The following is a 12,420-nucleotide window of genomic DNA, read 5'->3' as shown; positions in this document are numbered from 1 at the left end:
TGTTATTTTAATATTAAGTTTTATATTATTCATAAAGAAATAACTGTATATTGTTTATATAGCTTTCTTATAGGTTTTGTGCTCGATCTGTTAGGCAGTTAATGATTTATTTATGTGTGTTTTGCCTTTTAATTTATAAGAAAGAAATAAGTTAAACTGCTGCTTCATAAAAAAATACAAATATGATTAGTGAGGTAATTTGTGTAGTCACCATTTTTTTAAACATTTGAATTGGTTACTGTTTGGAATTAGTTACAGGATCAAGTGTAGATCCTGTAGTGACGTTTGAATGTTAAAGCTTTATCTGTTGGTGTTTGTGTGGCAGCCCGGTCAGCTGATTATTTCTCTGCCGGAGTCGTGCCTCCTCACAACCTCCACCGTTCTGCACAGCTACCTGGGACGGTACATCAAGAGGTAAACACAGAATGTAAACATATTCCAATATTTCCATCCTCTATACGGCATGCAGGATTTAATCTATGTATTAGGGGTGCAACATACACAAAATTAACAGTTCGGTTTGATACTTTGGTGTCACGATTCGATATTTTTTCGATACAAAAAAAATGGTCGTCCTTTTTTAATTTGTCATTTATTAAAATTATAAATATATATTTTAACTCAAACGTACAGTTTTTAAATTACATGTTGCTGAAACAACAAAGGGATAAGAGAAATCACTCATCTTTGGAAAAGAGAGTTTATTACAGAGAAATGGCTCTTTCCAAAATAAAAGCTATACTATCCGCTTCTTCTGGGCTATATTCTCAGCAGCATATTAAACATATCAGGTCCCCATAAGGAGAATCATGTGCTAACGCTGTCTAAATGACTCAGGTAGTGCTTGTTGTTTTTGTCTGCTTCCACTTGTCTTTGCACTAGGATGATGTCAGCGTAAATGTGCAGTCATATTCGTTGTGTTCCCACTAGTGCTGTCAGCTTTAATCTGAAATGACGTTAACGCCACAACACGGCAAATCTCCGTTAACGAGCTACCGCGGATCGCCCGTGCGTGGGGCTGGACGGCCAACACGTTAACGAGCTAACTGCGCTAACGCACTAGTTCCCACCAATGTAAGTGAGCATTGCGTGGCACATCCAACATAATGTTTTACTTTTGTCCATGACGCGCTTACCTTCAGGGTCATACTTCACATGAAGATCAAAATAGTTCCAAACGCCAGATCTGAATGAGGGTGGGGGAGGTTCAATTTGCCATGTTGCAAGGAGAGCTTAGCTTCTGTCTCGCTAGCTTGTGCTGCGCTCAGTGGATCTGCGCTCGACAGTGCAGCCTAGGTGGAGTAGTCGAACGCAGATCCACTGAGCTCTCAACACAGACAGCATCGTCAGAAGAAAAGTTGATAAAATAAATTAAAAATTTTGTATTGTTCGATACATATGCGAACCGAAAGCACTGTATCGAACGGTTCAATATCGATACGAGTATCGTTGCACTCCTACTATGTATGTGTTAGATCGTCATAAGCTTACACAAGTTCAGACTCAGTGCCAGGTTAATTGTGCGCCTGTACTTCACACTATCTCAGCACACAGAAGGATTCAGCTGATGGACTCTGAGTATTTTAGCCAGAATGAGATGAAACCAAACTGTTTCTGGGTGTGTGTTTTTTTCTCTCTGCAGCTGGAAACCTCGTCTGTCTCCCCTCCTGGTCCTCTGCATCTTCTTGGTGTGTGAGCGGCACAGAGGAGAGGCCTCTGATTGGTTCCCTTACATCAATGTGCTGCCCACAGTTTACACCTGCCCCGCCTATTTCAGCGATGATGTCATGGCTCTTTTACCTGCCAGTGTGCGGAGGCGGGCCTTGGAGCAGAGGGAGGCAGTGAAGGAAATGCACTCCACCAATCAGGAGTTTTTCAGGTGAGTGCGGTTAAGGCCGGGATTTGTACTCGCTTGTGGATCAGCTCGTTTTCTAAAAATTGGCTGAATGCATCAGAATAAAAGTAATTGTTCAAATGATGTTTAGTCTTCTTGTGTGAAAAGTGAATGATCGCGTTGTGATTGGTTCACTGGTTCAGGTCCCTGCAGCCAGTTCTGAGTCAGCCCACAGCGGATGTTTTGACCTATGAGGCGCTGAGGTACACCTTCCTTATCTTTGACCAAATGAACCATTTACATAACAGCATTAGTGAATGAGAATACTATCTCTAACTAAGCTCCTCCTCCTTTCCCAGGTGGGCGTGGTGTAGTGTCAACACACGCACAGTCTTCATGAGCCATGCTTCAAGCAGCTTCCTGTCAGGACCTGATAATTATGCTTTAGCTCCCTTCCTGGATCTGCTCAACCATCGCCCTGACGTGCAGGTAAATGTGATGCTGCAAGAATACTGTAGCTGTTGAGTCGGAGCTGGTTGTACTGATTGAGAGTGTATGACTGCATTTCTTTTGTCAGGTAAAAGCAGGTTTTAACGATGTGACAAGATGTTATGAAATCAGGAGTGTGTCTGGGACTCTGCGCTACCAGCAGGCCTTCATTAACTACGGTTCCCACGATAACCAGCAGCTGTTGTTGGAGTACGGATTTGTCACCACTGCCAATCCCCACAGTGTGGTCTATGTGGACACAGGTAAATCTCTGCAGTAGGTTTTATCATGGGGAAGTTTTTGCCCTATCGTCGAATCAAATTTATATTTACATATATTGATCATGATATATTTATGACAGTGCTAATGAACTTTTATGAACACTCCCTGGACTTAAAATAGGTCATTACTTTACATGTTGGTAATCTGAAACAAGCTGTTTCCCTTCCTTCATTCTTCTTTTAAGTTCATTCTGTTTGGCTACCTCTCACAAACAGCCATCATCCCCTCTCACTGCTACAAAGCAAACAGGGGAAAAAATAAATTTAAAACGAGTGTTTAAAGCAGTATTATGAAGCTTAAGCCTTTGCTTAGAGGGATTACTTGCACATACACCGACCTCATTATTTAAAACTTTGGAAACATGTTTATTATTTGCATCTGCCAGTGTAACATTAGATATATAAGAGAAAATATGGAAAACTGTTTGGCTTAAAACTTGATGTTTGTGTTTTTCACTGTGGTCCCTCAGATCTGCTCTGTGATGTTTTAAGAGGCGACAGAAGTTTGACTCAGAAGATCAAGTTTCTCAGAGAGAACAGTTTCCTTCAGTAAGACTCGGTTTACATACTTAATGATTCAGCTGTAAACAGGACTAATACTTAACTCGGATACAACTGCAAAATGGAAAAATGCCTTCATATGTTTCCTGCCTTCCTGCCAGTAATCTCACTGTGTCCAGTGACGGCCCCAGTTGGAGGCTGATGACGGCTCTCAGGCTGTTGTCGTTGCCACAAACACTGTAGTAAGCCTAAACACACATTTATGCATGTACATCGATGTGTTTTGCTCCAAAATCTGGGCGTCCATGCACAATCTGGATCAGTTTCTCTGTCTGTGGAGTGTGCCTGAACATGTGTGTGTGTAATTTACAGCCACCAGTGGAAGGCAGTGTTGCTCGGCCAGCTGGTGTGTGAGGAGAGAGAGCAGTGGAGCGTCCGGATGGCTAAGAGTCTCTGTCAGCGACTACTGCAAGACACATGCAGCACACTAGATAAGGTGTGTGCACATGTGCATGAATTTAACTCTGTCCCTGTTTTGCAGCACATCACCTGATTCCTTTTTTCTCCTGCACTGTGTGTGTGTAGGTCTCACACCTCCTCCAACAATGTGAGCAGCCAATTAGGGAGCAGCTAAATGTGGTCAAGTCACTGCGGCAGGAAGAGAGGTGCATCCTGGGAAGCTGCCTCAAGGCACTGGAGGAATCACTCAGACATAATGACAGTCCACTCGGTGCTGTGAACTGACATCTGATTGGCCCTCTGATCTGACAGCTGCTGCAAGAAGTCAAGTGATTGGCTGAAGCGTTTCCTGTGCTGTGTGTTGACTGAGAAAAGCAATAGGATGCTCTGTTACAGGCTCTCATCACCACCAGCTTAACTGCTCTAAGCAAAATACTACTACAGAAAGGATGCATCTCCAGTTTTAAATCCGCTATTTTATATATTTATTTTTGCTTTAATTAGTTAGATTTTGTATTACACATTTTATGAAGCCACCAAATATCCCAGCTGCTGTTTATGTTGTAATTTACAGCTCAAAGGGACATATTTCAATTTTCAACTCCATCTTTTTAGTGTTGGAATCTACTAGAGCAGCTTTGAATGATTCAATATAATCCCTGTTTCTGTCATACTAGGACTTGGTCCTCAATTTGATGTTTTAAGTCTATTAAAACCCCTTTAAGCCAACTTTCTTCTGATTGGCTGCCCTTCACAAACAGATGGATCTGAAACGAACAAACAAAAGATCTGTTGCATAATAAACAAAAAAGCGGCCTTGTTTTTTAATGAAATATGATTTTATTGAGTCAGATGACACCTTGTGCATTTCTAAACAAACATTAGGTGATGAAGAGTGATCAGATTTTAATGGATATCACTGGCTCTGGGAAAAGAGTTTCTTCTGCAGTGTGAAGTAAAACTGTCCAGGTGACTCTGAAACTCAAGCAGGTAATGATTGAGCGCCTTTTTTCCTGTTGTTATCATATTATTGGGCCTGAAACAGATCATAGTTCTGTGTTAACAAGTAAACAGTGACTGATTGGAACAGTGTCACTGCAGAGAGAAGTGATCCAGCTGAGCTGTTTTCTTTTATCTCTGCATAATGTGATTAGTTAGGTCAGAGCTGAACAACAGCCTTCGTCTTTGGGTGACGCTGGACAGTCTCCATGGCAACTGTGGCTTCATAGAGGGGGACTGCTTCCTCGGGCTGAGGCCTGCAGAGAGACACAAGGTGAATTTGATCAGAGACCCATTACAGTCTAATTTTAAAACAATCTGAATCCCCAAATCCATGAAATAACTACGGTCTGTACCAACATGTCATTTGTCTTTTAAACTAAAGGCTTATTAAATTAAACATTTACTTCTTAACCTTAAAAGAATGGTAGGCTATTAGCAATCGTTCCAGTCTTCTTCACCCAAAGCAGGTTTGACACCCCCGCACTAAACTGGAAACTAAACTTCTGCAAGTGCTGTTACAGCAGAAGTCTAATGTTAAAAATAATGAGATATTTCATCCAGATCCAGACAGATTAGGCAAATTCCAGAGCTGTCAAAAATAGAAGAAGTCTGCCTTGGACATGTGAAAGGGAAAGGCCTACCTTCTATATGTTAGAATTTATTTAATGTCTGCTTGTAAAGATTTAGCAATAAACAAATTAAATGCCTGGAGGAAAAAAAAAAAGCATACAAGAAAGAGGTGAAACAAACTGTTTTTGTGCATTTAAATAGGCTTCATTCCAAACAAATACACCATTAAAGCTAATTCAATATCAGTGGCTAATGAGGACATATGTCCCCTGTGAAACTTCATCACACTTCTGGTAATGTTCCAAACATATGTACAAATTGTCTAAGCTGCTGGACTTGGGACTTCTGCATGTTTGTGGGAATCATATGTGAGCATCCTGGAAACTGGTAAGTTGACCTCGTGTTAAAATGTGGATTTGTGGACTTTATCTAAGATAGTATGATCCCACTGAGAAATGTGATCCAGCACTGCTTAAACTAGATTTTGAGGTTACCTGAGTACTCCGCTTGACATCTTCTCCACGATATCCTTCAGAATATCTGCAAAAGTCAGTTAAGGCTTCAGAAATGCACATTATAGAGTTAAGGTTTTAGATTATATGCTGCAAGAACAGGATACGGAGGTATCTTCCTTGCTGTGATGATGATGCTGTCCAGACTTCAGGGTTTAGGAAGGACACAGAGGCTGATTTTAAATAAAGTAATCTGCAATCTGGAGGGTCCAACTGCAAATACACAGAGACACAGAGAGGTGAGGAAAGTGATACTGAAGACAGACCAGACTGAGCTGCATTCAGATGCTTTAAAGCCAGAGAGGTTATTTCTATTCAAATAGTAATAATAAACTATGAAGTTATCAATTTATGATGCCGCTGTTGAGTCTGACCCCAGCTCACCTGCAGGTCTTGGTGGGATGTAACCCAGTGGCCGCCCACTCCCAGCACACTGATGATGTCATGTTTGTGTGGAAGTAATTTCTTCTCTTCTGACTCCACTTCCTCTTCCCCTTCATGCAGATGAACTACACACACACACACACACACACACACACACACACACACACACACACACACAAAAAGGTCTTTTCTAATGTGTCTGATTTGTGCCTCTTCATCCTGCCTGTGACCAGATGTCTGACTGCAGCACCTTGAAGGATGCATCAATGAAGGATGGAGGAGAGTCATGAGAGGAGCACAGGTGTGTCCACGACGTATAAAACAGGTGCACGACACAGTCTCAATATACGAGCTGTGGCAGGAAGTCTTTATGTTACAGATATTTTAGTCATTCCATCACAACTCATCAAAGGTGCCTTGTTGAGTGGCTGCAAACATCTGCAAAACTGAAGTTTTGCATGATTGGACATCCAGATAGTGTAGAAACTTCAAGTATGTGAGGAAAAGCAATTTTATTTTTTACCTCCAGAGTCAACAACGATATCCACTCCCAGTCCTCCCGTCTCCTCCATAACCGCCGACAGCAGTTCTGATGAGCTGTTATATACTGGAATAACTCTGGCTTCACACATAAACACACATATATGAGAGAATGAGTCACTGCAGCTCAGAAAACATTTAAAACTAAGAAACCGACTGAGTTGTGTGTAATTCTACTCTGATCACATTTAATTTGCAAACTGCAGTTTTCACTAACGACCACATGATGGCAGCAGATTTTAGATGAAATAATTATTTCTGCAAAACTAGAAAAAAAATATTACTAATGGCTTATCTTCCCATAAATAGAATTACAGCTCAAACACCAATGACAGTTATGTTACTAATCAAGCTAGGAAGCAAGGCAAGTCAGTGGGGAAGAGAGGAAAAGAGCTCACCTACTAAGGGATCCTGAACACCTGAGGAGAATATGAAGGTGAGGAGAGGACAGGATGCAGAGATGAAAACAGGTTGGAAGCAGAGTATGTGAATATGAAAGGAATGACAAGAAAAGGCCAGTTTCGGTATCTCAAAATGTGATTTTGGAGAACATTTCAAAGATGATCATCAAGTTTTTTAATGCGAGCTACAGAAATGTCAGTGTGGGTCGGTACGCACCTACGCTGGGCCGAAGCTGCTCAAGGAAAGTGTGATTCTGTGGCGAGTGTGACGTCGTCAGCACCTTCGCCCCGTGGTAACAAGCCAGCTGGATACACATGAGGCCAAAAGACTTCGCAGCAAGAGGGATGAGATCATTACTCGTGAGTGCAATCAAACTAGAGCTTTGCTTTACAAGGTCGCACACAGTTTATATTTTGAGTGTTTTTACGTACGCTGGCTCCGTCCGTGACCAGGAGCGTGTGTCCGGCCGCCATACGAGCATGTGTGTGCAGAGCAGTGTAAGCACAAAGGCCGTCACGCAGCGCTGCTGCCACACACACCGAGCTGAGCTTCTCTGGCTTCTGAACTTGAGATCACAGAAACACAAAAATGCTCACTGAACAGCTTTTTATAGGATTTTATTTACAAGATTTCAACTTTTAAGATTCTTAAAGTTCTTAACTTTACGTTGCTCTAAAATCCATCTGCCTAGAAGGTGATTGTCACTCCGTTCTTTTCCAAAGATTATAAATGTAGTCAGAGACTATGGGGGTGGATCAGGGCAGTGTGTGCACTTCAGGTGCTTTTACATTTCTTTCAATCTGAAAGTTCTGATTCAAAAAAGTTGAAAGTCCATGCGGTGCAGAGGTAAGGTGGACACACACAAAAACATTCTGCCCGTCGACTTTGAAGCAGAGCCGAGAACGGGTTCACCTTTTAGATCAGAGTGACCCTTTTTCTGAAATGATCGGTGAGTCAGTGCTGTGATATTTAGTATAGTCAAGAGTCAGAATAAAAAACATAACATAGACCTAAAAGAATTTAGAAGTAAGTTTACTATGTCATAAAATCTGATAGATGAAAGTAGGAAAAAGAAAATTCACATAATAAAGATGTGAGAGAGCGTGCATCTCACCTAAATAATATTCATCGGTGTCAATGACCTCACAGAGTCCCGAGAAGCTGGAGTCCAGGGGAAGGATACCTGAAGAGGGAAGATGAAAATGGGAAATGTGGAGCTGCTTTCACAAAGATAAAGTTTAGAGAAATCAAACAGACTTCAGAGAGATCTCTAAGTTCTTTGTACTACAGTACAAAGATCTCTAAGTTCTTTGTACTACAGTACAATGAATTAAGACTTGCTTGTAAGAAGAAGTGACTCCATGTCTATTTACCCTAGCAGAGAAATATCTTTTCTAACAATTCAATAGTTAAAAGGAAATTTTACTTTGAAAATTTAGTGGGAAAAAAAGTGTTAATCCGACTGTGCATTAAGGAGACAAAAAAACCTCATCCTTCATCACTGAGTTAGCTCGGGGTCGTCAAGGTTATCAAATTCTTTTGGTTTTAAATGACTGTTAGTGTCTTTATTTTTGTGCAAGTTAGGACTTGTTTAACCCTAAAAACCAGTCCAAGTGTGTTAAAGTTATTTTGGTTATGACATCTTCTTGAATATGATCTAACAACATTCAAGGTTTCAGTCAGATCTGATATTAAAACATGTCCAACTTAGAAAACTGAGTCACAGTTCAGAAACAATGAATAATCAAAGACGTCTGTAAACACAAGTATTTATTCTTAAAAAGATTTAAACTTATAGAAATTCCCAAGTTGCAATCCTACAGAAAACCTCACATTCGCCATTTAAAAAAATCATCCCTACCTACAACCTCGTCCTCCGGCTGAAACAAGGTAACCTTGGGACCAACTGTCAGGAAAAAACAAACAAACAAGGAAACAGACACAAAAATTAAGACCCGTGAATGATGCATCACAAGGTCTCTTACTCACTCGGCACGAAAACACACACGTGTGAATTTGTTCTGAACAATAAAGCTAATTTCAGAGTCAAAATTTGTGTCTGTTTGCGACCTTGAAGGACGACCCCGGCCACCTCTCTGCCGACAGGGATTAAATCCCTCTGCATCCCGACATCTCTGAACAGCTGTAATAGACATCAGCAAAGTAGTGAGTTATTATCAGTGATGCATTTATCAAATTATTTCAGTTCAGAGGCAACAAAAGCAGCAAGAAAGAAAAATTAAACCACAAATATGTCTTCTTTTGATGTTTTTAAACACATTGTGAGTGTGCCTCAAACAAACAAGCAGCTTTAAACAAACAGCTTTTCTAACCCATCAGGTAGGTAGTTTTTTTAAAATTAATATTTTAAAGCATTTTGAGATCAGGTCCATCCTCTTATTACGATTAGAAATCTCTTCCACATTTACAAAATCACAGTTAATAATAGATTAAGCCCTGCTGTAGGCTACTGTAGCTCATTAATGGGAGTTACGATGAGCTACTACCTATATGGGAAAGCCTGGAGCCGGAGTGAAATAAGGTAAAGCCCTGAGTCATTATATTTATTTTTGGATGGTTCACTTATGAAACAATTATGTTTCTTACTTTTTGTAGTTTTATTCTTTTACTTGGCGGCACTGTGGTGCAGTGGCTCTGCCTTGCAGCAAGAACATCCTGGGTTTGAATCTATCTGGGGATGTTTTGGCAGAGCTTCCATGCTCTCCCAGTGTCTGAGTGGGTTCTCTCCGTGTACTCCGGACTTTCTCCAAACACATGCGTGGGGTAGGTTAACTGGTTTGACTGTGAGTTTAAATGGTTATCTGTCGCCCTGTGTTAGCCCCGTTACAGACTGGACCTGTCCAGCCCTCTTGACCTATGAGAGCTGGGATAGACTGTGTGGATTAATTCCAGTTTTGGCAGAACTAACATGCACTATAACTAAGCTACACTAACCCACCGGGAAACATGTTCAGCCACAGGTCTCACACTGTTAGTACCTTAAGGTCCAGTGGGCTGAGTCCACACGCCTTCACCTGAACTCTGACCTGATGGCTGCTCAGGACATCTGGGAGAGTCTGGAGAGAAACACACAAAGCCGCTCAGTGTAACAATGAAGACAAAGGTAGAAGTCATAAACACAAAAAAAACAGCAGAAACGTAAAATATGTTTACACTAACTAAGAAATAAATCATGCATATATCTGACATGATCTTCTTCTAAACATTTTAATGCAGCTTACTATGAAAGAGCAAAAACACCTGCTAAATAATCATTTTTACAGACAGTTAGTTGTTATACATATTCAGAGAAGCAGGGATTGTTCAGTTGACTGAGACTAATCAGCAGCAGGGAGTTAAATATGCAGATTAAGCCTGCACAGCTAATTTGCTTTTCTAATAAGTTCCTTTAATACTGACGTGCTGTAGTTGCTCAGCTGGAACCTCAAACTCACCATTTCCTGGATAACGAACTTGGGTTCAGCATCACTGACAGCTCGGCAGTACAGACCTTTCATAACGCTGCAGATTTTCATCAAATCCACAAACACAGAATATCAAAATATTATAACGTGACCGACTGGACTAGTGCTCTTCAAATAACAGCTGAGTCTAATATAGGAAAAATCAAACTGCCGGGATCGGATGGATAAAGTCAATCAGCTGACCTCCTCTTCTTCGTTGTTTTTTCTTTCTATGACTACAATACCGCCCACTACTGGACATGTAATATGAAATGAATCATTGGTGTTCGATTTCGTATATAATAATAATAATAATAATAATAATAATAATAATAATAATAATACAAGAAGAAGGAAAACAGTACGTTAATTAAAACTGTTTTAAGAAAAACTTATGCCTTAACAAAAGCCAGTAAATTACTAGCAAAACCTCAGTTTAATGAATGAATTTCTGCATTTATTTAGTTAATTTTATTTTTCTGCTACATTAAACCAATTCTGTTCTAGTTTTGCTTTATTTTATTTTACAACAATGAGCTATTTTTTGTCAAAGGGTCAAAATATTATGTTTTTAGTAATTTCCACTTGAGTGATATTACTATAGTAGTATTTGTTTTGTAGCTCGGTTTTATTCTACTTAATAAGGCTATTTTATTTTGGTGTTGGTTTTCTGTATGTGTTGCCTGCAAGGATGAAATCTTAGCCATGTCGTATTTATTTATCTATGTGATTCATTACATATTTTACATTATTGCTAAGAGTTTTTAAAATTATTATTAATTTATTCTTAAAATGTATGAATGTATGTATTTTCTAATTAACAGCTGCCAACAGGAGCGCTACTAATCCGTTTATTTCGCAGAGAATCCCTGTGATCCGGACAAGAAAACCGTTCTCGCGAGATTGCGTCGATGTAATTTACCGTGAGAGAACATCTCGCGATATCTCAGTGGCGTTACCCCATTTTCCAGCTGTCCCTCAGTCGGTCAGGATTCCAGAGCCAAGGGAGGTTCACCGGAAAGGGTTTTAGTGATAAAACAGCAAATTTTGGGAGAAGAGACCACATTGTGTGGTCACATAAGCACCCATCTGCCCAATTTATTCAGCATTCAACGATGGAAAGTGAACTATGAGGTAAGAGCCGAGTGCAGTGTGGGTGATGTGAAAGAATGTCCCTGAGCGGGCTGGCGTTAGCTCATCACTGGTTAGCCTGCTCGCTAACTGCACTGACAGCTTTAGAGGCAATAAATGGATTTTTTTTTTTACCGGCGTGGGATGTACTCCTATCAGCCTCCATGAGTGATGTGATGAGATGTTCAAGAATTTAAGGAAATGCGTGATATTAGTTATTGAAACAAGATCGGAGCGTAAGGAAACTGTTAAGACGATGCTACCCACCCACTGTTAATAGTTAGCCTGCATGCTAATGTTAAATCACTGCATCTGCATTGCCTGCCTGCGACCTAACGTTTAATTTCACAAACGTGTTCCTTGTGTTTATATGGAGTGTCGCTAGTACCCGGATCGGCTGAGAGTAAGATGATGAGACGACAGTGCTGACGGTGCGAGGTCAGAGAGCTGCTCTCAGGGTGGAGGTTTGTTCAGTAAGCCTAGCCTTTGCTGATATAAGTCCGGATTTTAGCCACAGCTGCTTGTCCAGTCAAAACAACGCTCCGAGTGCTTTATAATCTATCTGAAAGGGCTTAAAATCGCCCGTGTGTGTTGAGCGACACACTTCATCATTTAGCGAGTCCAGCTGAGATGATGCAGGAAGTGAGGAGGGATTGCCAAACGAATCTTTCCTGTTACTGTTTTCCAGAGAATTTAGCACACTCCCTCTGCATTAGAGAAGGTGTAACATCAGCGTTTTGATTGACAGGGCTTACTAGGCTTCGTCGGCTCGGTCTGGTTTCCATGGTAACGTGGATGCTGAGTGGCCGTCGTGAAGGTGGGAGGACTGGAGCTTGTTTCATTCCCGAGTT

At 40.7% G+C, this 12,420-nt stretch overlaps 3 protein-coding genes across 12 annotated transcripts in view; 2 read left to right on the top strand and 1 right to left on the bottom strand.

The window, feature by feature from the left end:
- setd4 (SET domain containing 4) overlaps positions 1 to 5,341 on the top strand; it is a 7,544-nt gene extending 2,203 nt beyond the window's left edge. Inside the window, exons 5-13 of the mRNA XM_086258769.1 lie at positions 326 to 414; positions 1,643 to 1,879; positions 2,038 to 2,097; positions 2,194 to 2,323; positions 2,412 to 2,586; positions 3,075 to 3,153; positions 3,267 to 3,347; positions 3,478 to 3,601; positions 3,691 to 5,341. Coding sequence (XP_086114895.1) covers positions 326 to 414; positions 1,643 to 1,879; positions 2,038 to 2,097; positions 2,194 to 2,323; positions 2,412 to 2,586; positions 3,075 to 3,153; positions 3,267 to 3,347; positions 3,478 to 3,601; positions 3,691 to 3,849 — 1,134 coding nt within the window. The 3' untranslated portion in view covers positions 3,850 to 5,341. The remainder of the gene's footprint in view (positions 1 to 325; positions 415 to 1,642; positions 1,880 to 2,037; positions 2,098 to 2,193; positions 2,324 to 2,411; positions 2,587 to 3,074; positions 3,154 to 3,266; positions 3,348 to 3,477; positions 3,602 to 3,690) is intronic.
- cryzl1 (crystallin, zeta (quinone reductase)-like 1) lies at positions 4,390 to 12,420 on the bottom strand. 6 transcript variants are annotated; one of them, XM_086258771.1, is made up of 13 exons: positions 12,325 to 12,420; positions 9,974 to 10,051; positions 9,045 to 9,117; positions 8,836 to 8,880; positions 8,089 to 8,157; positions 7,406 to 7,539; positions 7,191 to 7,302; positions 6,971 to 6,991; positions 6,556 to 6,654; positions 6,033 to 6,157; positions 5,756 to 5,861; positions 5,631 to 5,676; positions 4,390 to 4,820 (listed from the first exon to the last, which is right to left on the bottom strand). In XM_086258771.1, exons 1-13 carry the CDS (start codon positions 12,409 to 12,411, stop codon positions 4,724 to 4,726), a joined length of 1,092 nt encoding a protein of 363 aa, XP_086114897.1. In that variant the 5' UTR covers positions 12,412 to 12,420; the 3' UTR covers positions 4,390 to 4,723. The 6 variants fall into 6 exon arrangements, with proteins under 6 accessions (XP_086114897.1, XP_086114902.1, XP_086114900.1 ...); XM_086258776.1 differs by lacking the exon at positions 12,325 to 12,420 and adding an exon at positions 10,430 to 10,543; XM_086258774.1 differs by lacking the exon at positions 12,325 to 12,420 and adding an exon at positions 11,958 to 12,305 and having other exon boundaries at positions 4,391 to 4,820.
- itsn1 (intersectin 1 (SH3 domain protein)) overlaps positions 11,403 to 12,420 on the top strand; it is a 50,038-nt gene continuing 49,020 nt past the window's right edge. For all 5 annotated transcript variants that reach the window (XM_086258768.1, XM_086258767.1, XM_086258766.1 and 2 more), the window contains exon 1: positions 11,403 to 11,572. The gene's annotated coding sequence lies outside the window, so the exon portion shown is untranslated. The remainder of the gene's footprint in view (positions 11,573 to 12,420) is intronic.

This window comes from Aulonocara sp. 'chitande type north' Nkhata Bay, linkage group LG13 (genome assembly GCF_057382095.1).
Source record: "Aulonocara sp. 'chitande type north' Nkhata Bay isolate Kocher_YH1m ecotype deep benthic linkage group LG13, A_spYH_male_GT1.1, whole genome shotgun sequence".
NCBI classification, from domain to species: domain Eukaryota; kingdom Metazoa; phylum Chordata; class Actinopteri; order Cichliformes; family Cichlidae; genus Aulonocara; species Aulonocara sp. 'chitande type north' Nkhata Bay.
This window is presented reverse-complemented; position numbering and strand designations above follow the sequence as displayed.